The sequence below is a fragment of the Melanotaenia boesemani genome, chromosome 9 (genome assembly GCF_017639745.1).
Source record: "Melanotaenia boesemani isolate fMelBoe1 chromosome 9, fMelBoe1.pri, whole genome shotgun sequence".
Taxonomy (NCBI): Eukaryota; Metazoa; Chordata; class Actinopteri; order Atheriniformes; family Melanotaeniidae; genus Melanotaenia; species Melanotaenia boesemani.
In genome coordinates this window covers 13,694,669-13,722,442 of record NC_055690.1, presented here as the reverse complement: position 1 = coordinate 13,722,442, position 27,774 = coordinate 13,694,669, and the positions used below count along the sequence as shown (strand labels likewise).

The 27,774-nt window shown below is 38.6% G+C and overlaps 2 protein-coding genes and 1 long non-coding RNA gene across 5 annotated transcripts; 2 read left to right on the top strand and 1 right to left on the bottom strand.

The window, feature by feature from the left end:
• Nucleotides 1-610: 610 nt before the first annotated feature.
• On the bottom strand, nt 611-2,519 carry LOC121645432. The gene is made up of 3 exons (XR_006011428.1): nt 2,474-2,519; nt 1,209-1,271; nt 611-697 (listed from the first exon to the last, which is right to left on the bottom strand). It is a non-coding gene; the product is annotated as an uncharacterized LOC121645432 (long non-coding RNA).
• Nucleotides 2,520-9,420: 6,901 nt separating this feature from the next.
• brca2 (BRCA2 DNA repair associated) lies at nt 9,421-23,088 on the top strand. 3 transcript variants are annotated; one of them, XM_041993837.1, is made up of 28 exons: nt 9,421-9,569; nt 9,864-9,961; nt 10,225-10,458; nt 10,598-10,661; nt 11,035-11,087; nt 11,200-11,228; nt 11,361-11,472; nt 11,551-11,609; nt 11,777-11,861; nt 11,958-12,554; nt 12,680-15,111; nt 15,772-17,134; nt 17,329-17,427; nt 17,509-17,578; nt 17,661-18,100; nt 18,184-18,374; nt 18,492-18,679; nt 18,781-18,951; nt 19,067-19,433; nt 19,513-19,668; nt 19,781-19,925; nt 19,998-20,107; nt 20,191-20,386; nt 20,476-20,642; nt 20,747-20,885; nt 20,964-21,220; nt 22,334-22,474; nt 22,556-23,088. In XM_041993837.1, exons 2-28 carry the CDS (start codon nt 9,907-9,909, stop codon nt 22,910-22,912), a joined length of 8,277 nt encoding a protein of 2,758 aa, XP_041849771.1. In that variant the 5' UTR covers nt 9,421-9,569; nt 9,864-9,906; the 3' UTR covers nt 22,913-23,088. The 3 variants fall into 3 exon arrangements, 2 of the variants coding, with proteins under 2 accessions (XP_041849771.1, XP_041849770.1); XM_041993836.1 differs by having other exon boundaries at nt 12,680-17,134; XR_006011420.1 differs by lacking the exons at nt 19,998-20,107; nt 20,191-20,386; nt 20,476-20,642; ... (2 more) ...; nt 22,334-22,474; nt 22,556-23,088 and having other exon boundaries at nt 12,680-17,134; nt 19,527-19,668; nt 19,781-19,917.
• An 827-nt stretch (nt 23,089-23,915) lies between these two features.
• Nucleotides 23,916-27,539, top strand: n4bp2l2 (NEDD4 binding protein 2-like 2). Its single transcript, XM_041993865.1, has 6 exons — nt 23,916-24,012; nt 24,257-25,308; nt 25,399-25,523; nt 26,547-26,635; nt 26,755-26,831; nt 26,922-27,539. Exons 2-6 carry the CDS (start codon nt 24,257-24,259, stop codon nt 27,088-27,090), a joined length of 1,512 nt encoding a protein of 503 aa, XP_041849799.1. The 5' UTR covers nt 23,916-24,012; the 3' UTR covers nt 27,091-27,539.
• The last annotated feature ends 235 nt before the right edge of the window (nt 27,540-27,774 follow it).

Genomic DNA, 27,774 nt, shown 5'->3' with positions numbered 1-27,774 from the left:
ACTTTTAATTAAGTCACTTCATGTTTTAGCTCTTTAAAACAAATTGTATTTGATGATTTATTTCTATGACTTTATCCTGAATTGCTCTGAAATCTTCGTTACTGATCAGCATCTTTATGGATGAAGCAGAATGAACATCTGCCCGTTCCCTCCACTCTCACCTGTTCCTGTCAGCACCTACCGGACTGGTCAGGTGAGCTGCCTGCAGGATGACGGGAGCAGGGTAAGCTGGACCCAAGACTGCAGGGAGACCAGGAGGAGGAGGAGGTGGAGGAGGAGAACTAGTAGAGGGACAAGGTGAAAGAGGGGAGGCAGGAGAAGGAGAGGGACAAGGGAGAGGAGGGGAGGGAGGAGAAGGAGGGAGAGGAGAGGGACAAGGGAGAGGAGGAGAGGGAGGAGAAGGAGGGAGAGGAGAGGGACAAGGGAGAGGAGGGGAGGGAGGAGAAGGAGGGAGAGGAGAGGGACAAGGGAGAGGAGGGGAGGGAGGAGAAGGAGGGAGAGGAGAGAGACAAGGAAGAGGAGGGGAGGAAGGAGAAGGATGGAGCGGAACAGGATAAGGGAGAACACGAGGAAGAGAGGAGGGATGAGGAGGAGGAAGACGAGCGGAAATAAAGAGAAGAGGAGGAGAGGAGGGAAGAGGAGAAAGAGGAGGGCTGGAGTCCACCTCCCCCAGCGGCGTCTCCTCGGCGAGGAGTTCCTGTGACACATGATGACATGTTGCTGCAGTTTAATGTCTCCCAGAAATCAAAGAGCAGAAAACTAAAGCAGGAAAACGTGTCGGACTCTCACTGCAGATTTATGACACAAAGACTGACTCTGCAGACTGAAATACAACACAGCTGATGCACTGAAGGATTCACTTCTTTAAAAGCTGCATCAACCAGCTGGACAAGGTCACTTCCACAGAAAAGAAGTTCCGAGCTGAGGAACCTCCTGACTTAACTTTTACATTCCCACCAAGCAAAATGTACAAATGCTGCACTGTGACCATGTCACTCCCACTTATTCGGCCCTTTGCATCAGACTTAACATGTCAAACCTTTAAATTCCAAGCTGTGCAGCAGGCTTGGACAGTAAACTGTCAACTAAAACATTCCTGTTTATCTCAGGAACGTGTTCCTACTTCAGAAAAATGTCCCATTCTCTCATTATTGGTCACATTATGACATTAAAATGATTCATTTAAAATATAGAAATTTATGAATTACCTGGACTTCCCTGCAGGGTGAACAGACGCTCCCACTGCCAAAGAAACAGGGACACCACAAGTTCTGCAAATAAACACACGTAAGAGACAAACTGTAAATCTGACACGTGGGAAATTCACACCGTCCTACAAGACCTGTTGTCCTGAAGCAAAAGTGAATTTAAGAAGCCTGTAAACCTTTTTAACCCACAAAGTTCTGCTGTCAGTGTTGGATTTTACTTCCTGTAATATTACCTGTTTTATTGTTTTCCACTGAAATCATTTAATTGGTCTAAGTTTATGAGAAAGCAGCATTTAAAATAATCTCTTTTAAAATAAGATTGCAAGTCCAGCTGCAAACAAAAACGTCAAATTCATATAGTTAAAAACGATTTAGCCTAAGACATTTATCATGTCCGCTGTTAGTGTCTTTTATTGCTTTATAATGTATGAAAATGTATAAAAATGAGCTTGCTTTGCATTGTAGACCAAGTTCGAGTATTTCTGATGTGTACTGATGGCTACAGTGCAGAGTACACACACATATAATAAACGTACAACCTGACTTCTGTCAGTGTTCAGTAAACACACTTCTACTTTCTCTCTGATCTAAATTATTCTGTGTAATTTGTAGAAAGTCTAAAAGCATATTCTTTTTATTAATTACATATATTTAGTACTTAATTTAGTATTTAGTTGTATTTTAGTATCAGAATATTTTCTTTATCAAAAACCACAGCCTTCTTCTAAAAACTTTATTATTCTAAAAGTGTGTCATTGTTTAAAGTGAAAGCTCTGGGTTAACAATTTAATCATTAAAAATGTAGAAACATATACGATGAACTAAAATACCCATCTATCCATTCATCTCCAGTTTGGCTCAAGCAGAAAAGCCCAAACTTCTTTCTCTTCCCCGGCAATTCTTCCTCCTCCGTCCACCTCACTTCATCACTTCATATCCAATATTTATTGTTTGTTTTAATAACTTATACATCTTCTTGTTCAATTAATTTGCCACTCTATTTAAATTTGTGTTTTTCATGTGAAGTTTTCAGTATAATATGTTTTATTATTACTGTTCAGCTGTTTTTGTCCTGGTTCAGCACATCCTTTTTGTTTATTGTAGAATAAGAGAGACCAGCTTCAAATTCCATATATGTTTACATGTAGGCTACATGTACCTTAATCACTTTGCCTTTAAATCGGCTTATTTGAAACCCTCTTATGAAAATACCAGTGTATAGTGTTGCTTTTCATTCATTACTTATTTCATGTTCTCATACTTACAGCCCCTTAAAAATACCACCTTGAACAAGTTGCTGCTAAGTTCTTTTGCTGTTGCACTTTGAACGCGTTGTTGCTATGATGACTCAAATCGCCTTCGGAGATTAGTAAAGTTTTCTGACTCTATGAATTTCGATTTTAAATAACAGCAGACAAGCTAGCGGAGACTTTGCACATGCGTACTTGATCTGCAGTCTGGCAGAAGAGTGGTCGTCGGCGTCTCGGCCAGCGGATTTGAGCATGCGCAGTTCATTTACAGTCTGGACGCAAAGAGGCGAACGCGTGCGTCCGGCCAGGGGCTAGCGCATGCGCAGTTCACTTGCAGTCTTGACACCGAATTTCGTTTATCAACCTTTTAGTTGTTTAAAATGCAAAATAATGCAGTATAACCTTTTGTTTTAGGCATGTCTATACAATTTTAGTACATTTAGAGATAAAAATCAAAGTTTTATACATCTAAAACACATTTTTAATCAAACATATGAGGTTTAATGAAGGCATTAACATTTTCCTAAACTTGTCCTACAGTTCCCTTAAAACAGTTCATTTATAAGCTGTTTTTTTCTTGAAATGTACAAAAGTTTAATACCAACAGCCCAAATAATAAAACTTCAAGCGAGTTTTACAGTTTTTAAATGCAAATTTTTCACTCCAAATTAGTTAAATCCAGACTTAAACTCTTGAATCTACTTTGTTAAATTATTAGTGGAAGTTAAAAGTTTTAAATTATGAACTACAGAATTTAAATGAGCTCAGATTTTACATTTTCCAAATTTGGTGCTGTGATTGTTATATTGATATGACATAGCTATAATTTTATAACATTTAGAGATAAAATCTGAGTTTTATACATCAAAAACAGTTTTTAATCAAACACACGAGGTTTAAGTAAAACATTAACATTTTCCTAAACTTATCTTAGAGTTCCTTAAACCAAATCACTTCCAAGGCGATTCATTTTCTTAAAATGTACAAAACGCTAATACTTACAGTCCAAATATTAAAACAAGACTTTTCAAATGCACATTTTCTGCTCTCGATTAGTTAAATCCAGAGTTTATCTCTCTTGAATCTACTTTGTTACCTCATTAATGGAAGTTAAAAGTCTTAAATTATGACCTACAGAATTTAAATAAGCTCAAAACTTACATTTTCCATATTTAGTGCTTTGAATTTCTTCTTGACTCTCAAGATGAATTTGCCAACTTGTCTTTATAAAGGACTTGTTGAGAAAAAACGGAATTTTCAGAAAATCTGTTTTATCAGTGAAAACTTTGTTTGTTTTTAAATAATGATGCACCTCCGTAGCAACCATGGAATCCAAGCCAGCCTGTGCCATTCTGTGCAGTTCAGTGTATGTGGACAAAATAGTGGTATGAGATGTTTTTATTGTCTCATATCAATGAAGTTGTATCAGTTTTATCTGAAAAAGCTCCAATCACACATTTACATTTGTCCATAAAAACAAAGCAGCTCTGCTACATCTTGGCTTATATTTCTATTGTTTCTTTACACCTGATGTACTCATCTCACGTAAAAACAAGTAGTCCGTGTTTTTTTTTTTTTTTTTTTTGTTTTTATCAATAAATATTTGTTAAGGGTAATTCTTCATTACTTTTACATCCTCTTTAGACAAAAGGTAAACAGTCTATACAGATAAACAGAATTTGTTCCCCAGCAGCCAGATGTGCAGGTGATTACAGCTGTGTCTTAACAACTTGCTACTTTGGTTTACAGTTACCACAAACACTTTTTCATATCCAACTACCGCAGCATTGTCACGTTTAATAGACCTACTTAGCTCATCATAAGAGGGCTCCAGACTAACGTTTAGCATTGGTTGCACTGGTGTGCCCAACTTCTTCATTTAGGTGCACCAGCCAAAAATTTAGGTGAAAATAGAAGGAAATTAAATAAACTTCTAGCTTCACTGAATAAAAACTGAACATTTCAAATTTTGAAGCTCATGAGGTTGTGCTGCTTCTAGAAAATAATCCTCCTCTGGATTTACATTTAATCTTGAGACAGAGGAGGTCTCAGTATGTTCTGATGTGGAGGGAGATGATGAGGCTCATGGAGGGTGTGTTGTCTGTTGGGCTGGAGGCAGGTGGTGGACTGAATGAAGAACATGTTCAGCTCATCAGCTCTGTCCAGACTTCCATCAGTCTGATCCTCCTTTAACTTGAAGCCAGTGATCTTTTTTATTCCTGACCATGCATCCCTCCTGTTGTTCTGCTGGAGGTGGTATCTAACTTTTTACTGTAGTCCTCCTTGCACTTCTTAACCTTTAAGTTGTTTTTGTGTTTGTAACCTAGATAACTTCAACTTTGGGTTGTAATTACAGAACATCTGTTTAAGTGTTGACATACCTGAAAGGATCGCTAAAAATCACTGCATTTCACTTTGAGTTGTAAACTTCACCTTCCTGGTTTCTTTTTCTTGGAGTAATCTATAAATTCCTTAGGCCCCTGTTGGTTTAAATTTAAATTTTGTTTGATAATTACGGATACATTTTCTGAATGGGTTGAACTATTTCCATGTGCACACCCAGATGCTAGAAATAGTAGCTGAAGCACTAGTAAGAGAAATAATTCCAAGATTTGGAGAAACCACAAAGAATTTACAGTGAAAATGGAACACATTTTGTAAATCAGGTTATTCAATATAAAGGACAAGCATTAGACATTCAATGTAAGATGGACATTACTTCATGAATTCTGTCCACAGCGACCATTTATCTCCTGACTGATGGAAAACTACCACTGAACCTGAATTAAATCCACACAAGTGTGTTAATATATAATTTTTATTGGGAATTTGATAGAAAATCAACATCTTACCTAGAATTGAAATCCCTTCTGGGAATCTCGTGCATTCAAAAATCCTAGACAGAGCAAAATAATTCCAATGAAACCATGTTCCTAAACTTCTTTTAAACTCTAAGAAAGAAGATTTAAACATTTTTGTATAAACAAAAGTTTTCATGAAGCTGTGCTGCAAACATGTTCATGTCTACAACCCATTTACATCCATTTCATAAAGTATGGTTTTGTGAACGGAGGTAACAAGGCAGAGCTGAGAGGTGTGTGTGGTGTGTTAGCTAACGCTTTGCATTCCTGAAGCCTTCAACACTAACGCAGCATCTAGCAAAGAAACATCCAACACTAACAAACAACAAAGAAATAAAGAAAATTGGCTACAGATGCTGAAAACATCTGTCAAGTTTGGCAATTCTGAAAAAAAGTTTATTAAATTAATTGTTTAATTAAATGTTTTCTCTTTAAATATAAACAAAAACCAGACATTTATCTACAGTTTATTTCATTTGAATGATCCTGAAAGGTGTAACTTGCTTACTGAAGAGAGCCTATGACAGCCTCTCAAGGACTTTCATGGTATGAGATGTTAGAGCAACTGGTCTGTAGTCTGTTGGTTCAGATGGTTGGGATTTTCTAAGTACTGGAACAAGGCGGGATGTTTTCCACAGCACAGGAACTCTTTTTTGACTCAGACTGGTGTTGAAAAACTGCTGAAGAACCCAACATGTTCTGTCATAATATAACAATGTGTGAGTATTAATGTGCAGGATGGTACTGCAGGAATGCAGGTTGTGGTGTTGATAGTTGTCTTTAAAACTTTATGGATGCTTAAAGAACACAAACTAATAATGAATATTTTATTAATCCCAATTTAGAAGTTTTGTCTTTGCATTTATCCCAAATTAATAGCAGCCACATCCCTTCGTTGCCAGCCAGGTGACTTGACACCAGTGTTGTGCATGAACAAGTTAAAATGACCACATTCATTGAAAACATTCATTTTTATGTGAATTATGAACTGAACACAACACATTTGTAAATAAAGACCTTGAACGTGAACTTGTTCAGGTTCAGTGAAGTCCTGTAACAGTCACTGCGTCCATTTGCACCTCAGCTATACCCACTTCACACTAAGTTACCCACCATGCATTGCACACTTTAGCACAACTAACCAGCAACGCTCCTCAGCAACTCCTCAGTCACATACCTTGTGTGCTTATGATTACTTACGGGACTATTACGTACTGTCTACAGAGGATTCCAACAGTTAAAATCTAACATTTCTATGCAAGTTATGTCTGCCTGCACTTAAAAAGCAGGCAGACAAAAGTTAGAACGTCAGCCTCATCGGCTTCTAATTTGAGGAGACATGTAGAGTTGAAGCATCTATCCAGTTTGAGAGGATATCTGCAAGTCCTCGTCATAAAAAAAAGCCATTAGGGAAGGGCAAGACCCCCTGCCAACAGCCCCAAACAACCCATCACACTGGTGCAGGGGTGTAGCACAAAAATCTGGGCCCTTTGTACAAACATCTCTGTGGGCCCCTAGGTGGACTTGATCAATAGTTCTCATGCACACTTTTCCTGTGGTATAAGACTAATGTCATAGTTTAACCTCTAAATGGTAAAATGGCTTCTCTATCCATTTTCTGGTTCATCTGGTAGACACGCTTCTGCATTGCTCAACCTTTCACTGTCTTCCTTTTCCTCCTCTTTCCTCTCCTCACCCTCCTCACTACCTTCAGTGCAGATAGATACAAGATTATCTTAACCTGCTTACAGCATCAAATACAATAGAATAAAACTTAATGTGTTACTGAGATTATTTTGTTTGAACAAGCTACAGATGATTGATTATAAACTGAATAACATAACTGCCTCCATGAGCTCAGTGATCATCTGGACATGATGATGGACCTGCTGCTGTGTCTGAGAATGAGGACCATGTGGTTCATGATGTTAATCTTTGCTCATACTGATAATTGCAATGTTACAGTGGTACTGATAGGTTCAATATTAGTGATTGTTAAGCATTAAACCTTTTGTTAGGCTACACCAACAAACACATGAGTCATGTTTTGTATTGTTCCTCCAGTCTGACTATGAACTTCTACTTTGTACCCTAAAACATGCAGGCTGGGCAGATTTCTGATTCATGTCACTCCGTTACTGAATAAAGTAATTCAGTAATAATTACAAGACAGCCCTTTTTCCAGGTTAGATATTTTTTTTTTATAAGGAATTGACTCAAAAGCACCAACAGCAGGAGTTTTAATAATAATCAGACTTATGACTTATTCATCAGTCATTGTTTTATTTTATTAATTTATGGTAGATCATTTGTTATCAACATTACAGACTTCAGGGTCTGGTGCATTCACTTCTTCAGATAACACAATGTCAATAGCATCCTCACAAATGACAAAGAATCCATTGATATCAAATATGTAATGACTGGTCACTGGGAAAGGACTAAATATGTTGGGAGTGGACTTCATGAGAGTCCACTCCCAACATGCTCCTCTGACCATCAACGGTGCTGCTGTGGAGAGGGTGAGCAGCACTAAATTCTTGGGTGTACACATCTCAGAGGACCTCTCCTGGACCAACAACACAACAGCACTGACCAAGAAAGCCCATCAACGCCTCTACTTCCTCCGCAAGCTGAGAAGAGCTAGAGCCCCGGCCCCCATCATGCAGACCTTCTACAGAGGTACTGTGGAGAGCATCCTGTCCAGCTCTATCACAGTGTGGTACGGCTCCTGCACCGCGTCCTGCCGCAAGACCCTCCAGCGCATTGTGAGAACAGCTGAGAAGATCATCGGTGCCCCTCTCCCCTCCCTCTACGACATCTACTGCACCCGACTCACCCGCAAAGCTCTCGGCATCGCTGGTGACCCCACCCACCCGTCACACAGCCTCTTCAGTCTGCTGCCTTCAGGGAGGAGACTGCGGAGTCTCAGCGCCAGGACCAGCAGACTGAAGGACAGCTTCTTCCACCAGGCTGTCAGGATGCTGAACTCTCTCCCTGCCCTGCCCACAAAACCTCCAGACTCTGAACCCGCCTCCCATCAACTCTGAACTGTTCATGGACACTTAACTCCCAGTATATAAGCTAAACCCCAGTATATAAGCTAAACCCTGCACAACTACCATGCCATTTGCACTACTGTATTTATTTTGCACTATCTGGTTTTCTTTACCCAATATGTTGCTGCTACTTGTGCCTTTTTCATTATTTATATTTTCTTGCTTTTATTCCTTTTATATAGCATAATATAGTTTCTTATATATTGTATAGCAAAGCAGAGACCTTTTCTTTTACTTAAAAGATGTATGTTAAATGTTTATTGTCTGCACCTTGGGTCTGTGTGAAAAGCAATTTCGATCCTCTGTATGTCTTGTACATACTGCAGAATTGACAAATAAAGTGACTTTGACTTTGACTTTGAAAAAAATATGGACAGTAAGTGGATCTGTTTTTATCACAAGGTCTGTAACATCAAATTATTTAACAACTTTGAAGAATTTCTAATAGTAATACATGTGTGTTGTCCCCAAATGAATCCTAACATGTTCCCAAAGACACCTGCTGCTGATATCAGCTCAGACTGTTAGTTCAGGTGCTGCTCACCTCTTCTCTAACTAATGAATAAGAAGCAGCTGCCCCTCACTTCATTTTCCTACCCTGTGTTTTTTTCTCTCCCTTTTATGATTTCCAGACTTCACTTTCTTTGGCTGTCTGGCTGCTCGCCGATCCAGTCCTACACAGCTCTCTTGAGCTAGGTTTGATAAGCTAGAAAGAAACAGTTGGTTATTCAAGGTGAGCTATTGTGATTGGCTGTTTAGCGAGCACTGTTGTGATAGGTTGTTTAAGCAGAGCTGCTGTGATTGGCAGTTTCATGGTAGCTGCTGGATTACAAAACTAATAAAAGCCCATTTTGAAAAAGCAGCTATGATAAGTAAATGATCTCGAAACAATCAATGATCTATAAAATGTAAGTAGTGCCTTGTTAGAGAACAATTGGTTTCAGGATAACTCAGATTTTGTGACAGATAATCTATCGTAGCTTTTGCGATCTGTCTGTTATTTTGAAGCTGAGGTGACATCCGGGAATGCGGCGCGCGAGATTTGTGTTTTGCTGCGTGTACATAGAAGCTAGCAATCAGTCTGCTAGTTTGAACCCGTTTTCTGTTGTTTTATCTGTTCTGGTTTGCTGTCAACTTGTTGTTTAGAGTTTTATCGCATCACATAAGCCAATATTCACATACCTCGTCATAGTAAGTATAAGTCTGATAAACCAAATCTACTTTTACGAAGTGGTTGCCTTTTGGTAATGATTAGCAGACTTTAAGTTACCTTCGTCTTCTACGTTTGACAACCAACAATAGCAAGATCTACGGCTACAAGACAAATGCCAGGCAAAACCGTTTATCCTACACTTTACTGTAACGTTAGCTGTGTGGTATTTGTGTTAAGCGGCTGCTGCTGTTTTGGTTCACCATTCGTAATGCGTTGCATTATTGAATTCTAAACTAGCTAGCTAACTAATGTTTGTGTCTTTTCTTCTCAAGTATGTCACATGACAAACTAAAGTCTTCATTCAAGTCGCGTTGAATGGATTTATGCTCAGAAGACATGTACGACATATTCAAAGGCGAAGTCTGGAAAGGTAAGAAATGCGAGCTTGAAAAGTTAAAAAGGTTGTCAGCTCACAAAAATGTAATACAACCTAGTTGCTTCAGTGAGCGTTATGACCTGCAATCAATTGTCCAGATACTCATGTTATTGTCTTCATACAATTAAAATCTACTTGCACAACTACTAAATTATGCATTTATCTTTTTTTGTATTAGCTGTAGTCATATATTAAGCTCATGTTAGGTTTATTAAACGTTAATAATACTTAATAACTTTTATGATCTATAATTGTAGAGCTGGGACCAGTGGACCCTAACTGGTTTGAGATATTAACAGCACAAGCGCCGATTATTGAAGAAACTGTTACTGATCGAGATGACCTATGTGCTAATCAAGAGGGAAATTTTAAAATACCTTTAGACAAAGCTGCAGCAGACACTCAGCTGTTTTCAACGCCCAAAGTTTTCAGACGCAGTCAAATTGTGTCTCCTGACACTGAGGATGAACAGTCGTTCACAGCTCCACAAGGTAATTATTCGTCTGGTGACATGTTTATGCCTTAATGGTTACTTAAGAAATAAAGATATTGTAAAAACAAACACTTAAACCAGTGTACACTAATGAAAATATTTACAAAAAATTTACACTTTTCTTCTGCAATTTCTAGAAAAAGGTACATTGCCATGGATGGTAACTCAAAGTCCCTGTTTGTTTCAGGATTCAAAAGTGGGGTAAGTAAAACATTTAACAATAATTACTTATATATATATATATATATATATATATATATATATATATATATATATATATATATATACAAAAAGAAATTATTTATGACTGTTTAAATTAACATCATCAGTGGAGACTAGTATTCATCATTATAGTTAATTTATAGTTATTAATTTATAATTAGAGCTGAAAGGGAGCAAATGCTAATTTTTAGGTTTAGTCATTGATGCTAAATAACATTTCTTTGGAAAAGTGTTTTACTTCATAACAGAAATTTTATCATATACTGTAATTTGCAGCTATAAAAGGGTCTATTTTCACATGAGTGTTATGTTGTCTCTTAACAGTTTTTATTGTCTCTTTTGGTTTTTTCAGGGACCCAGGTGTGAAATGTGGAGGCTTTCAGTCTCAGAATGATAATAGCTTTGGTAAATTGAAAACTTACATATATTTCATCTGTTTTGTTTTGTTTTTTTCTTCACATATCAGATTAAATTTAATAATATCTGTTTAATTTATTTGCTTTTATGTTTTGTACAGAATTACTCAATACCCCAAAGAAATCTCCAGTAAGTATATGGAATTTATTATCTTTATTATCTTTTTTATATTTCTCTCAGCTATACCATTAACTGAATATAGAGTAATGGATAATGACAAAGTTTCCCTCTTTTTTTCTTCTGATTTAGTCAATGATGCAGGTCAGCTATGCTCAACATATTTCTGAAAGTCTTGGTGCACAGATTAATCCTGACATTTCATGGACCAGTTCCTTGAATACACCACCAGCATTGCCATCCACTCTGATTTTATGTGAGTAAATTGCAGTTTGATACTGAAGCTTTGGAAAAAAAAATGTCTTGCTGAACAGTTTGTCCTTCAATGTTACAGCTAAGGCTGATGATGAGAGTCCCTGTCCAGCGAGTGTTACTGCAGACAGAAATGTCGTTGTAAGTATTCCACCTTACTGAATAGAATCTGAATAGAAGAAAAATAAAGAAAAGAATGGATGTTTTTAAATATAACCCCCCCATGGGAGCGTACCATGAAAATAAAAATAATCTGGTGTTTTATATTAAATTCTCTGAAACATTCTTTTTCTCTCTTAATTTCTTAGTTTGTGCGGAAGCTTTTCCCTTCACTTTCTAAAGAATCCACAGTTATGGAAACCAAAAACAAGAACAAGCCTGCTGTTTCCCAAGGTACTGTGTCTTTTCTTTACAACTGAAATGTAAATAGTGTAGTTACATTATAGACTAAATAAATCTGAATAATTCTGACGGCTCTCTAATTTATAGGAGCTGGTAATTGTGGAGTCCATGAAAGCCCTCAAACTACTTTAAACCAGAGTGAGGGCATTTGGCAGCAGAAAGTACCAGATGCTAATGAAGATGAAGAACTTCAGAGCACAGAAGCAGGTGTTCTTGATGGAGCTGAAAATGTTCCATCCATGCTTTTTGCCAACAGTAACTCAGCTCTGAGAAAAGTGAAGCCTGACAGAATCAAACGGAGGCAAAGCATTCAGACAGAAGAGAACGACTGCAGCTCTAAAGATGTCTCAACAACACACAGTGAAGAGGTAACATCTGATGTGGAACCAGGCACATTTTCCTCATCCCCACCGGTTAAAACTGGAGATACTGCAGTCAGCCAGTGGTCTCCATTGAATTTATCTGAAATTCCAGCTTGTACTGTGGAAAATAACATCTTAACAGAAAAACTGCAAGGCAACACTGATTCTAACCAGCCTGCCAGACCTTTAGTAAAAATCACAGAATCTGTATTTATTAGGAAAAAGAGAAAATTTGTTTACACTGTTGGAACTTTAAAACCACAAGTTCAAGGAGAAGAGCCTCATTCTCAGAAGATGGACTTACTTAAAATGCCAGAATCTGGTAAGACATGTCTCATACCTTTTACGTGTATAAATATGTTCATATTTTCATGAAATGGGGAAAAGGTCATTTCAAACAATGACTGAAGTTATTGATTTATGTTTTAAAACTATGCTTATTCATAGGACAAGATGTGACTATTAAGCAGTTGAAGAAAGCCCCAAATGAAGCAGACTGCTGCAATACTGGGAAGAGTGCAGTGAAAAAGCAACTAAAACTTCACGGAGAAAATCTCCTTCAGTCTGCAGAAGTTAAAGTGCAGGGTCTTGATATGTCACAGCTTTGTAGAGATTTTGCACAAGACTTCAGTCAAGTGTCAGACTCTGATGACCAGGTTAAAGTAGCAGAGGATATTCAACATGACTTCTCTCCATCAGCCTGTCTCTCAGCTATGAAACAAGCTAAGCAGAAGGCAAGGCAAGCAGACCTTCATCGTAGCTATGATGGTACCAGTCATGGAAAAACTTCTACCAGTAATCAAAATACCTGTGAACATGCCATAAATGACAGTGGATTTCATTCTGCTGTTTTAAACACTACCCATATGACCACATCATCATATGGTTTGCCTTGCTCTGAAAACACTGGCCAGAGTCGAGAGTGGTCTGGTTTTAAAGCTGATAGCCACATCACCGCTCCTTCCTTATTTACAAAGAAAGAAAATGAAAAGGTACATTTGGATGCTGGAGCAGAACCTACATTGATGAGTGGGCAGAGAAAGCAGACACAGGTCCTTGGAGAAAAGAGTGAGTCACACACAGAGAGCACATCAACACAGCAACCCATCAGTACAAAGGGAGCTGCTGATAACATGTACCGTGCACCAATAAATGGTCAGATTCATCCACATTTGCCAGAGAAAACAGCTGCTTCTCTTCCCTCTGGCTATGCATCAGGATTCAAAACTGCTTCAAACAAAGGCATACAGATTTCCTCAGCCAACCTGGAGAGAGCCAAGCGTCTTTTTGAAGAGACTGAAGGTGCAAAGACTTTTATTGATCAGTCCACCAAATGTGACCGTGCCACTAAATATAAAACCTGCATGAGTAATGGATCTGTTAAAAGTACAACTGCTGAAACATCTAGTTCTCAATTAACAGCTTCACAAAGAGCTGATGTCACTGAACTGTGCTCTCTCTTAGAAGAAGCCGACAGCCAGTTTGAATTTACACAGTTCAAAACTGCAAAAGTCAAAGAACACTGTCAATACGGAACCAACTCTCCAAAAAAGATGGACAAAGAAATTGACCCTGACTTTCTTGCAGGCATTGATTTTGATGACAGCTTTAATTCTGATGCTGAAGATCATTTAAAGGTAAATGTGATGCCTAACTCAAAACACATTGCCGAATGCGAGAGATGTCCAAATCATCTTTACAGAGCTGAGCACAGCGAAGCTGCCAAGCTGGAGAAGAGCGCAACTTTGATGCTCGATGTTGCATTTAAGACTGCAGGAGAAAATGTTTTAAGAGTTTCTAAAAAGTGTCTGAACAAAGCTAGAACTTTGTTTGCAGATTTGGAGAAAAGTCCAACAGAGAAATCACCAAATAATCAAAACAATGAAATGGAAGAAAAGTTCAACATGGATTCTAACATGTGCAAGAAAGATCTAAAATTCACCCTCAAAGATGACCATCATGTTGGAAGAAAAATTCAGAATGTAGAGGAGTCCGTCTGTTCCAACAAACAAGTCACAGGTTTTGGAGATGACATCAAAAGTTTGCGAAATAGCAAAATTGACACAACCATTTGTCAAAGTGGCTTCCACATGGCTAGTGGCAAGCAGATCTCTATTTCAGCAAAATACATGCAACAGGCTGATGCTCTTTTCAAAGACTGTGATGTAATGGACTGTAATGATGGCACCTCTAATAAGAAGAGCATAAAACATGTTGCTGAAAGTGTTGAATCTAAGAAAAGCATTTCAAAATTCAACAACCTAGAGAGCAACATTTCTGAGGAGCAAGTCAAAAGGTTTAAAAGGCTGGAAAATGCAAATGCTGAACTGGCTGCACATCACACAGACGAGCCACATGTGGATAAAGTTGAAATAGGCAGTAATTGTTCCCTGGCTTTGAAAAATGCAGCTTCTCTCCATAGAAATACATGTTCTTCCCTGCGACAGACAACTTCAAAGAATATTGATTCATCTGTTGTTGAGTGGAGCAGTGGTGATGGATTTTGTACGGCCAGTGGGAAGAAAGTTTCTGTTTCAGCTGTTTCAATGAAAATGGCTGAATGTCTGTTGGGTGAAATTCATACACCTGTGGACACTAAAAGAGAACCTGATCAAATAGAAAAAACTTCAAGAACAGAGCAGCTAACCGCTCAGGTTTTACCACCAAAGAACAGCGGATTTCAGACAGCCAGTGCAAAAGAAGTCACCATTTCAGAGGCAGCTCTAAAGAAAGCAAAAACCCTGTTCCAGGAATGTGAAGAACTTGAGGATAAATCCAGCGCTTTACCACCACTTTACAAGGTTAAGGTGACTGGTCCACCTGTCATGAATAGTGGGTTTTCTACAGCCAGTGGTAAAGCTGTGGCATTTTCATCTGAGGCTTTACAGAAGGCTAAAGCTCTCTTCAGTGACACGGGTTTGAGTACAGATATTCCAGCTGTTTCAGACACAACGAGAAGTGTCAAGAAACATGAAGATGCTCAAGATAACATTAAGATCATGGATTGTGGTTTCAAAACTGCAGGTGGAGCAGCAGTCCGTGTCTCACAGAAGAATCTTTTAAAAGCAAAACATCTTTTAAAAGAATTTGATGATTTGGTTTTAAGCAAAGAAATACAAGAGGCGGGATCTTTCTTTAAAGGATATGATAAGGATGGTGGCAATGCAATGCTGGCAAGGGATAAGAAAGCTAAAGTACCTTTGAGCAAGGGTGACAGTGAAGAGAAGCCTCTCGCACAGCTTAATCCTAATCAAAGGATGACCGTCGCCATTTCTGAACAGCATGGAAATAAATGCACAGAGGACACAAACAAACCAGAGAAACTGAAAGAAAGCACATTGTCATCAGAGAAAAGTAGATTTCAGACAGCCAGTGGGAAAGTTGTTGCTCTGTCACCTAAAGCTCTAAAGAAAGCAAAGGCTTGGTTAAATGAATGTGCACGAGTTGAGGATAAAGTGGGTGCAGCACCATTACATCCGAAGGTCACTGCTCTGCCATTTAGTGGTGGTGGATTTCATTCTGCCAGTGGAAAGCCTGAGACCCTTCAGAAGGCAGAATCTCTCCTCAGTGACATCAGTTTCAGTGCAGAGATCCCCGATGTTTCACACACAAAGACAAGTGACAAGAGTGGAGACGTTGCAGAGAAAAGACACCTTGGTTTCACAACTGCAGGGGGAGCAAAAGTCCATGTGTCACAGAAAAGTCTTTTAAAAGCAAAACATTTTTTCCAGAACTTTGATATTTCTGCTTCAGCAAAAGCAGCACAAGAGGCAGGTCCTTTTGAAGAGCCTGGAAATGGAAGCACCATGGACATGATCAGACAAGTAAAACAGAAAGAGGACACTTTTCTACAACAGAATGGTGGATTTCAGACTGCCGGTGGCAAAGCTGTTGCCGTTTCATCTCAAGCCCTGATGAGAGCAAAGACCATGTTAAGTGGATATGAAGGGGGTGAGAATGAAATGGGTGTTTTATTGCCACAAGTCAGAAATACAGTTACAGGTCCATTTCTCGAGAGAAGCGGATTTTCTGCAGCCAGTGGTAAACCTGTTGCATTTTCATCTGAGGCCTTACAGAAGGCTAAAGCTCTCTTTAGTGACATCAGCTTGCATACAGATAAGCCTGCTGTTTCAGACACAAGAAGAAGTGATAAGAAACATGAAGATGCTCAAAATATTACTGAGAAAATACACAGTGGATTCACAACTGCAGGGAGAGGAGTCCATGTGTCAGAGGAGAGTCTTTTCAAGACAGGCAATCTTTTGAGGGAATTTGCTGGTGGGGAGTGTCATTATTCAGACTCAAATTCAACAAGTCCACGTGACCTCCAGAAGTTAGATCTGTCAAAAGTCAAAGATGTGAAAAGAACTTCAAACTCAGGTGTTCCTGGAGTCAGGAATGAGGAAATCCCTGCGAAGAGAGAGACCTCATCTGAAGTTACACCATTTTCTTTGCATGAGATTAACCAATTAAACAAAACAGTTGACAGCTTTGGTGTGCAAGGATCTAGCTTTATTAAAGACAAGACACTTACAGATGTGTTTACGCATCAAGAAGACAAAATTGTCCCATTAGCTACAACCCACCTACACATTAGCTCTGGACCAGTAAAGTCACATGTCGTGGATTGTGACATAACTGAGAGATCTGAAGTTGAGTGTTCAGATCTAAACTTGCAGTCAGTGAACCTCACTGGCTGCACAGAGACCCAGCAGAAGTTTCTTGCTCAGGAGGCCTTGGATTGCACAAAGGCCTTGCTAGAAGATGAAAGTCTTGCCGGCCAAAGTCTGTCAGTGACTTCAGAAAACAGGTCACTGCAAGATGACCCAAAAGTCAGCAACAGATCTCCAGAGGAGGAAAACAGGACGAGGAAAAGAATAATGGGAGATGCAGATCTGATTAGTAAGTTTTTGATAAACACGAGGAAAAATTACATAAAAATGTTTTTTAATAGGAGGTCACAGATGTTCCCAGTGTTAGAATCACTGCTTTAAAGTTTCATTTCCAGTCAAGGCAATTTCATTTAAGTGCCAGATAATTTCTAACTTTTTACTGTGTATATTAAATATAGATGTTTTCTCTCTGTTTATTTGTAGGTCAGCCGCCACTGAAAAGACGATTACTGGAAGAATTTGACAGGACTGTTGATGGCGCAAAAGCTTCCGTACTCCATCCTGTAAAAAGTTGTCCAAATGGTAAATGACTTGCACTGTGACAAATTATTTAGAAGTTCATATTTTGTCATATGCACTGAACAATTTATATTCTCTTTTTAGGTTTGATGAAGGACAGGGGAGTTTTCAAATACAATACCTCTCTTCAGCCAAACATCACAAAGCCACACAGGTAAGTTGCCAAAGAGTAAGCCGTCTTGTTTTCAAAGAGCTAATAGATTTTTTTTCAGTTCTATTTTTTTTCTTTTCTGTAGAGATGAAAAAAGATACATAGACATAAAATTCCAAAAGACAACACCAACCGATGGCTCTGCCACAGGAGGCAGCAGATCATCACATTTCAAGATGCCAGCATTTGTTCCTCCCCTCATCAAAAATACAAAGCCAGTGACTCAAAAGATTCCAGCGCTCAAAGAAAATGCAAGCACACCTGTGTTTATTCCACCATTCAAAAAGCAAAGAACTGTTCTAGAAGAAAGCATCTCTCAGCAACAAGACGAGGAGGATAAATGCCAGCAAATATCACAGTCTCACAGCAACACTCATGTGCCACCTTCTAAAAAGCTCCAAGGCACTACACATGACGCTGCAAACAACAGTTTGATGAATAATCAAGGTGTTCTTGTAGACTGTCAGTCAGTCAGTTCTGGTGCAGAGGCATCTCATGTAGATGATGCATTTTCTAGAAGCCAAGGTACAGTACATTTTTTGATAGTTTAAAAGACTAAAAATTTTATGTTTTAAAAAGGGCAAAAAAAATTTTTTTTGTGTTGACAGACGTGGATCAGAATCTTGAGAACATTGAGCTGGCACGCGATATGCAAGACATGAGGATAAGAAAAAAAAAGCGCCAAACCATTCGACCTTTACCGGGGAGCTTGTTTCTAACAAAAACATCCGGGGTGATGAGGATCCCCTTAAAAGTGGCAGTGAATGGAAAGCCCCCAACAAGATGCACCTCAGAACAGGCAAGGCCATAACAGGGGTTAAAAGGATTTTTATCATGCTATATATTTCTTATTTATTTATTTCTCGAATAAAATCTGCCATCTTAACCTTTTACATCTTGATTTTCCTTTTTCTAGCTTTACGAGTATGGAGTCCAGAGGCATGTTTCCGAAGTCCGCAGTGAGTCTGCTGAATCTTTTCGCTTCAATTTGCTGCAGTTCATTAGGCAAGAAACTTTAACAGATGGAGGTGGTGTTCAGCTCGCGGATGGGGGATGGTTGATCCCCAGCAATGATTGGACAGCAGGAAAAGAAGAGTTCTACAGGTATTAGTGAAATGAAACTGATGTTAAATTAATCATGATATTGGAGTAATCAGGTGTGACAGGTGATTTCAAGCTCAATGCCCTGAATTTCTCTACCACAGAGCATTATGTGACACTCCAGGTGTGGATCCTAAACTGATCAGTGAGGCCTGGGTGTACAATCACTACAGATGGATTGTGTGGAAGCAGGCCTCAATGGAAAAATCCTTTCCAGAAACAATGGGCAGCTTCTGTCTCACCCCAGAGCAGGTTCTCCTACAGCTAAAGTACAGGTACAATCCAAAAAAAACGCTTTGTTTACAATGACATAAAACTGGAAAAAAAAAACCAGACTTGCAATGGAAACTATTTGAACTATCTTCTAAAACTTTGATTTTTCTATTTTAGATACGATGTAGAGGTGGACCACAGCCGCAGGCCAGCTCTGAGGAAGATCATGGAAAAGGATGACACAGCAGCTAAAACTATTGTTCTGTGTGTTAGTGAGATTGTGTCCAGAGGTCAGTCCCCAGAAAAACAGAGCTGTAACAACAAGACTCCTCAAACTGCTGATGCCAAAGTGGAAACATTGGCTGTTGTTTGGCTTACGGATGGTTGGTATGCCATTAAAGCCCAACTGGACGAACCTTTGACTGCCATGCTTCACAAAGGTCTACTGGCTGTTGGTGGCAAGTTGATCATCAACGGGGCTCAGTTGGTGGGATCACAAGATGCTTGCTCCCCTCTGGAGGCACCCGAATCTCTCATGTTAAAGGTGTCTAAAGATGGAACCAATAAGTTGATTTTGTCCATAAAGCAGCTAGTAACTAGTATGTTCTTGTTTATGTGTTTAGATTTGTGCTAATAGTTGCAGACGTGCAAGATGGAATGCAAAGCTGGGGTTTCACAGAGATCCTCGGCCATTTCTGCTTCCCATCTCCAGTTTCTATAGTAATGGAGGACCAGTAGGATGTGTTGATATTGTCATGCTGAGAAGCTACCCCATACAGGTGTGTTTGATCTTGCTTTAATGTTAAAGTTTATTGTTTGTGGGGACATGTGCCGTTGCTGTCAGTCATGCTGGTTCACATTATGCATTTTTGCTGTTTTGGTGTTTTCCAGTGGATGGAGAGGAAACCAGATGGAAGTGTTGTTTTCCGCTCTACTCGAGCTGAAGAGAAAGAGGCAAGGCAGTATGACAACCACAAGCATAAAGCTATGGAGGTGTTATTTGCCAAGATTCAAGCTGAATTTGAAAAGGAGAAAGGTAAAAGTCGTCATTTTCACCTATTAATTACAAACTAAAATTAGATTAGTTTAAACAATTTGTCATCTTCAGGAAATATCAAACCCCAGCGCAGAAAACAAGTCAGTCATCAGAATATTAGAAGTTTGCAGGATGGGGAGGAGCTGTATGAAGCAATTGGAGATGACCCAGCTGACCTTGAGGTGATATAAAACTTACAGGTAGTTGATTTTATTTTTCTCATTAATATTTTCAGCTCCTGATCTTGTTCATTTTTGTGTCCTAGGCTCATTTGAGTGAACAGCAATTGGAGATTTTTCATAGCTACAGGCGTTCATTGATGGAGAAAAAACATGCTGAGCTGCAGGATCGATATCGCCGTGCTGTAGAAGCAGAGGACAATGACATGAACTGCCCCAAAAGAGATGTGTCACCTGTGTGGAGAATCAGCATTGCTGACTCTCTGGCCCAACCCAGCTGTGGTGGGTCTTCTCTTTTTATTTTCTTTAATCGTGTTTACCATTTTAACTTTCTTATTATGTGTTAATTATTTTTTGCTTTGTGTTTTTAGTTTATCAGCTGAATCTTTGGCAACCTTCCGCAGATCTTCGGTCTTTATTGAAGGAAGGCAGTCGATACAAAGTTTATAACCTCATCACTTCAGATGGAAAGAAACGCAGCAGCATTCACACCATTCAGCTCACCGGGACCAAGAAAACACAGTTTCAGGACTTACAGGTGCTGAAGGGAAACTCTGTCACCTCTCTCTCTCTCACATGGTATGCTAAAGGAATTTTATGTGTAAAGTTAGATCATGGAAACATCTCTGATTTATCACTTAGGCTTCACGAGAATGGTTGTTGGCACGTTTTCAGCCAAGAGTCTCCACAAATTTTGTGAATCTTCAGAACACAGAATTCCAGCCACTGTGTGGAGAGGTGGATCTCACCGGATATGTGATCAGTGTCATAGATGGACAGGGTTAGTGAATTTCAAATTATTCTCCATAGTTTTCTTGTATTCTCTTTACTGAATGATAATTTGTGCTTTTGGACACAGGCTCTTCTCCTGCATTTTATTTGGCTGATGAGAAACTGAACTTTGTGAAAGTACGCTGCTTCAGCAGCTTGTCTCAGGCTGGCCTGGAGGACGTGGTAAAACCTTGTGTCCTGTTGGCTCTGAGCAACCTGCAGCTCAGAGGCCAGTCCATACATCCCACTCCTGTTGTGTATGCTGGAGATCTTACTGTCTTCTCTACAAACCCCAAAGAAGTCCATCTACAGGAATCCTTCAGCCACCTCAAAAACCTGGTTCAGGTAGTGTCAAAACGGCTAACAAATTTCAAAAACTGTTAGCTACTCACTTTTGTCCGTGTCATGTGTTTATCTTTCATTTTTTAAAGCTGTGTTTAACAGCTGTAACCAGTGTGGATCAGAATGTTAAAACATTGGCATTCATTAATGTTCTGCAAGAAGGTATGAGGCCAAACTCCTCATAGCGTCAGTTTGCTTATATTTCATCTTGCCATCACAACACATAGTAGCTGAAGAAGTATCCTCTGGTGTGTTGAGCATACCAGCAACAGAAAAGATAACTTTTCAACATTTTAAAGCTGATTGAGCGAGTGGTGTGATGAAGGGAAGGAATCTTGTTGCCAGCTTACTTCCAGGGGCTTTTATGTACTTTCATTAGTGAGCGTACTTGTTTTCAACTCCAGATGCTGTGGGATCGCTAACCCCACCATTACCTCTGTGCTGTTTTTGTGTGTGGAAAGAACCTGCAGCCACAGTCAACATGTAGAAGAAAACATTCACACATTTTCCTACTTACTAACTTCAAGTGCTGATTAAATGCAAAGGTGCTAGAGGTAATGATGGAGGAGGAGATTCATATGTTATTTATATTTTAAAGGTTTGTAGGGGACTTTTATTTATCTGAAAAGTGGATTATTCATGTGGCAAAATAGGACCAACCATTTTCAAGCTGTTTGTCTTTGAAACTATACACAGTTGACAATTATTTTATGTTAACGATAATATGTATTACCAGGTCAGACCCCTTTGTTCAGACATTTCACAGAAATGTGTCAGGATACTCATTCATACATTATTCTGATGTATTTAGTTACCTTCAGATGAAGAGACACAAGTGTATGTATTAAAAGGGCTTTGAGTTAACTGTAAGTTTTGTTTTAATTCCGTACTTGAAATAGTCTACTATTTGCACAGATGCAAAATCACACAGTCGTGGATTTTAATGTGGTTGGATATTAGCGTTAAGGTGTGTAATGTGTCATATGAGCTCAACCTGGAATTAATGTTGGTTTGGGTTAAACCTTAACCTCATCCATCATAGTCATTTATTTTGAAATCCAGTAAAACTTTAAATGTTTAAATGTCACCACATTATAGTTTGTGTTGTGTTTTCAGTGTCAAGAGAACTTCTTTCTAAAAGCTGAGGACAAGCTCTCACATTTGGTCAGATCTGATGGTCTGAGCTCAATCTCTCTGGCTCTGCTACCACAAACCCCAACTTCTACAACAGACAGAAGACAAGACTCAAAGACAAGTGTGAGTTTTATCTTCTGTATCATCAGTTTGCATTGGTTATGACCACTTAGTTCTGATTAATGGCTTATGTCTTTTGTTCAGGTGACACATCAGAAACCAATCAGAAACCTTGGATCCTTCACACCTGTCAACAGGAACCCTCCTGCAGGAACATCTTCAACCAAAAAAGACCCTGTAAACTTGAAAAGGAGAAGAGCTCTGGATTATCTTTCTCGTATCCCATCTCCACCACCCCTCTCTCTTCTGGGCTCACTGGCTTCTCCAACTGTAAACAAGACATTCAATCCCCCTCGAAGGTCTGGGACACCTAGCACTTTAAAAAATGCACCGACTCCTATTAAAAAGCCCACTGACTCACTAGTAGAGGATGAATGGGTGAATGATGAGGAACTGGCCATGATTGATACTCAAGCACTGCATGGTGGTGATTTGAAATAGGTTTTGGCAACAAGACCTACCTTTAAAAACTGTATAAAACTGTATAAATAAGTGAACAAGAATACTGAAAGATCATTGAAAAATACATTCTATAGTTGTTTTCATTTTTGTCATGTCACTGCACTCATTAAAGTGATTAAACTGCTTTGCACATTAACATCATGTCATGTCCACAGTTCTCTTTAGTTGACTTGTCTATAAAGTTTGTAAGATAATTTTCTCTCATTCAATATTTTAAACTATTCATTGTATTTATATACATTTTTGAAAGGTTTCCTTTTTTTGGAAAGAGTAGACAGTACTACTTTTACATGAGAGATAAGAAGTGACTGAAAAACAGGCTGCTGAAGCAGTCTTCTTCTAATCAGATGGCCTATGTGGACAGTAAAATTCACAATAAGTTAATATTTAAAAGTGAATTTTTCAACTGTGCACCTTAAAATGTAAGAGATGTAGAAAATTGAATAAACAAATTAGGTATATTTGAGATAAATATTTTTAGAAATTCTATTAGGCTACTTTGAAAGTTGAAAAGTAAGTTATTGTTAAAATTATGCTAGTTTTACTCAGACTCAGGAATGTGTCATATCTTTTCTGCAGTTATAATGTTAAGGGTGTGTTGTATTTGCAGGTAATAATGACACACTTAATTTCAGCATAAAGTCTTTTAAGGGAAGCGGTAAGCTCTGAGGTGCTGTAGATGATCCCTGCTTTGTCTCTTTAATTTATCAGTTTACATCAAAATATATTACCCATTCAGTAAACAAGCCCTTATCCAGTCAGATTAGTCAGATCCAGTCAAAATTAGAATTACAAAAGATTAAAAAAAAAAAAGACTATATTTGTATAACCTTATTGTACCGGATCACGTCTAGATATTGGCTCTTCTAGCGTGTTCTGGTTAAAAATCTTTGAGGAATCTGTGTATTTTACTGTCACCCCTCAGCCTGCTAGGGGCGCTGTGGGGACCACTGTCTACTCATAGAGGAACGAAGAAGAACTACGTCATTTCCGTAAACAAGGCAACTGATAAAATGAATTTTTGCGCCTGTTTTGCTTATTTTTCCCTCTTATTTTCCCACACTTAATGTGTACGAACAGTAAGTTTCCCGAGTACATTTATTATTTGCAATTACTTCGAACCAGTTAATATGAGTGTTTTAAATGTAAGTCACGGCTAAGCTAAGGAATTACTCTTGACTTTGGTTTCGATTTTAGCTCGTTTTTAAGTATGAATATAGACATTAATATGTATTTAGATGGTTCGCCGAAATTGCAGCTAACAGAAACTTGTAACTGAAATACTTTTTGTTGTTTTTGTTGTGGTATTTTGTTGTCATACAGATGTCTCGTCCTGAATTATCCGTCACGAGCTCTAAAGACATTGAAAAGTCTTGCGTGGATGAAAATTCAGAAAAGCGTGGAGATGACAGTTCTGATAAAAGTCCAAAGTATTTGAACAATGACCGCAGCAGTCCAGAACCATGTGTGAGGGACCGAGTGTTAAAGGAGGTGGGATTCACCAGCACAGCTTTCATTGGTCCCGCATTTCCTCCAGAGGTGCCAAAAGCAAAGCCTGATTTCAAGGATTCTTTAAGTGAGTTTTACAAAGAGATTGAGAAGATCGACACACTTGATGGAGCTAATAATAACCCAGGGAAACACGATGTTCAGCCACTCAAACCTTCTGAAACATCTACCAGAAAACAGATTGTGCCTGCAGAGAACATGGTTACCAGAGACAATACTGAAGAAACAGATGGTTACCAGAAAAATAGCAGACAAACACATAAGTCCTGGACTCACTGGTATCACAATGAACCATACCACCTAAACAGAAACACACCAGAGATAAACTGTGACAGATCTGTTTCTAACCAAAGCCAGGGGCATTATCCTCACCCACAGAACAGACCAACACAGCCAAGATTTCACAGACCACCATTCCCTACCCAATCACACCAGTCTGCATTCCCAAATCCACAGCATCTGCCTCAACATATAAATCTTCCCATGAACAGTTCAGGAATGGCAAACCAGTATCATAATGAATCTAATTTTCCTGCATTTTTTTGCTTCCCATCCCCAAATCCATGCAGTCACCCTTCTCAGGGCTTTTATGGAAATTTTCCACAACACTTTGGTAGGGGTGACCATAGTTGCAACTATGACACAAACTCAGATAATGCAGTTGTTGGGTGGTCTAGAGACAGAAGAGAAGATTGGTCTTGGAATGATGAAGATTATGACAGGCCACAAAAATTTGATTCAGAAAATGAATCATGGGAGCAACAGCATCACCACAAACCCCGTGATGGTACTCACACATATCACTCAGCTTCAGTGCTGATTTTGATGAGAGGATTACCAGGATCTGGGAAAACAACACTGGCCAGGTACAGCTTTGCTTAATCTTGAAATAAATGTGCTTTTTGTCCATTTAAACATATGTTCATCTATACCTTTAACTGTATAAACATTCACAGGGAGCTGCTCTCCACTGGTCCTAGTGGGGTAATTTTGAGCACAGATGATTATTTTGCTTACAAAGATGGCTACCGCTATGACCCAGGACTTCTTGGAGCAGCACATGAATGGAACCAGAGCAGAGGTATTTTCTTTGTCATGCTCTTACTGCTCCAGTCATACTTAATGAAAAAATAGGGATGCACCAACACCGATTCCAGTATCAGGTATTTGTCCAAAACTATGTGCATGTAGTCACACTCGAAATTCATAAGTGCTCCATTATTACTGAACTCGACACCAATGTGAAAAACTAGGGCTGTCAAAATGAACGCTTAATGCAAAGAGAATATTCTCTGGGATCGACAGGTACATTTTTTAACACACAAACATATTACCTTCATTAAGGCAGATGCCGTATTTGGCGATGTTGGTTTGTCTGTTAGCAACATATCTCAAAAAGTTATGGTTATAGATTACATTTTTTTGGGAAATGTGACAAATGGAATAACGAACAATTAAATTTTGGGGGTGATCCGGATCACTGCCTGGAAAAAGAATTTTTTAAGGGATTCTTTACTATGGGGAAATAGGGATAATTTTGCTATTAGAGCTTCTAACTGAAAAATAATACCCACAATTATTGGCAAAAAAAAAAAAAAAAAATTACAATAACTTTGCAGAAGTCTGCGCTCTCTGAGTGCTTGTAGTTACTCAGGATGAATCTGACATCCTTTTGGTGAGAAAAGCTCATTTTGGTGCCTTGTCATGGCAGTGAACCAAATCCACCAAAAAACATAAGAACAAAGATTCTGACAGTTTTCCAGCTTTACATTTAAAAGATGGCCCGGGATGACCCATCTGATATATCACATGATTAACCGCTCATTTGTGCCATATGACATTTTTGTCCACACTCCTTACCAGTGAGCTGTAATGGGATTTCATAGTACTAATATCAGTACTCCATATCAGCAAGTATTCAAATGTAATTTCTTGTACTCGTTTTGAAAAAATGTGGCATTGGTGCAGCGCTAGAAAGCCAGCTTTTTTGTTTCAGCAGTCTTTGTCTGTGCTGTCTTTACTTTAAAGGTGTTTTGAGATGTTTTGTTAACAATAAAAAGAACGATTGTGGCTTAACTTTTCTGTGTGTACAAATGTCTGTCAGCTAAAGATGCCCTGCATGACGGACGCTCACCGGTTATCATTGATAACACAAACCTTCAAGCTTGGGAAATGAAGCCATACGTCAGAATGGTGGGTGTCGGTGTTGAATATCAATTGTTTTTATCTTCTTTTTATACATCTATATCTTATTTATAATCTTTCAAGGTTCTGTTGTAACTACTTAAAAAAGTTTAAAATTTATTTAACAGGCCTTGGAGAGAGGATACAAAGTGGACTTTTGTGAACCAGACACACGCTGGAAATTTGATCCTTATGAGTTGGAGAAGTATATCAATTTTTATATTTTAATGCAAAAAGGAACATATTTTAAAACCTTCCAGCCATGCATGACCACACTGTACTATTTTTCCTCCAGGCGGAACAAGCACAGTGTTCCTCAGGACAAGATTGCACAGATGATGGATCGCTTTTCATTTCCCATATCCATAGACATTGTCATGAGTTCACAAGAACCGCCTCATGTGAACCAGAGACGCCAACCAGAGCAGCCACAGATGACTAGTAACAAACTATTATTCCATTAATTTCTACAGGAATTAACTAGCTGATTGATTTTACTTGAAGAGCAACATGTTTGTACTTAAATATAAATATGATCAGCTGATGTTTCCACATGATTTTTAATTTATTACTTTGTATATTTGAAATTCAGATGAAAAGAAAAGATGCATATTTTTCCAGTCAATCTTTTATTATTAATTTTTTATACTTTTCCAGGGAAAGATAATCTCAGTTGTTTTTGTATTAAATGTCTGATATTTGGGACTATCCTTTGTTCTTTGCCTGCAAGATGAAAACCAAAAGGTTGTTCTCACTTGCATCCAGTCAATTCCCAAATTTTTTGATAACCTGCTTGTCGGTCAAATTTGGTGTCTTCAGATTTCTGTAAATTCCCAGAAAAATGTCAGCTCAGTTTCATAAGTCATTTCTCTCTCTGGTTATGCCAACATGTAGCTTTTTTTTCTTTCTTTTTTTTTTTTTTTTTTTTAAGAAAAAGCTTCAAGCTTACTCTTGATGCCTATATGTTGGATCAAAAGGCAGTGTTCAATTCTATTTCCTGGAAATTCCCAGTATCCTTTTTGTTGAACATTTAAATGATTCTCCTAATCTAGTTCACATCTTGAGCACTCAGGAGCCTGTTGGATAACAATTCCATACAAGAAAAACATATTTTTGTAAAGACTTTGGTGTGATGTGTGGATACAGTT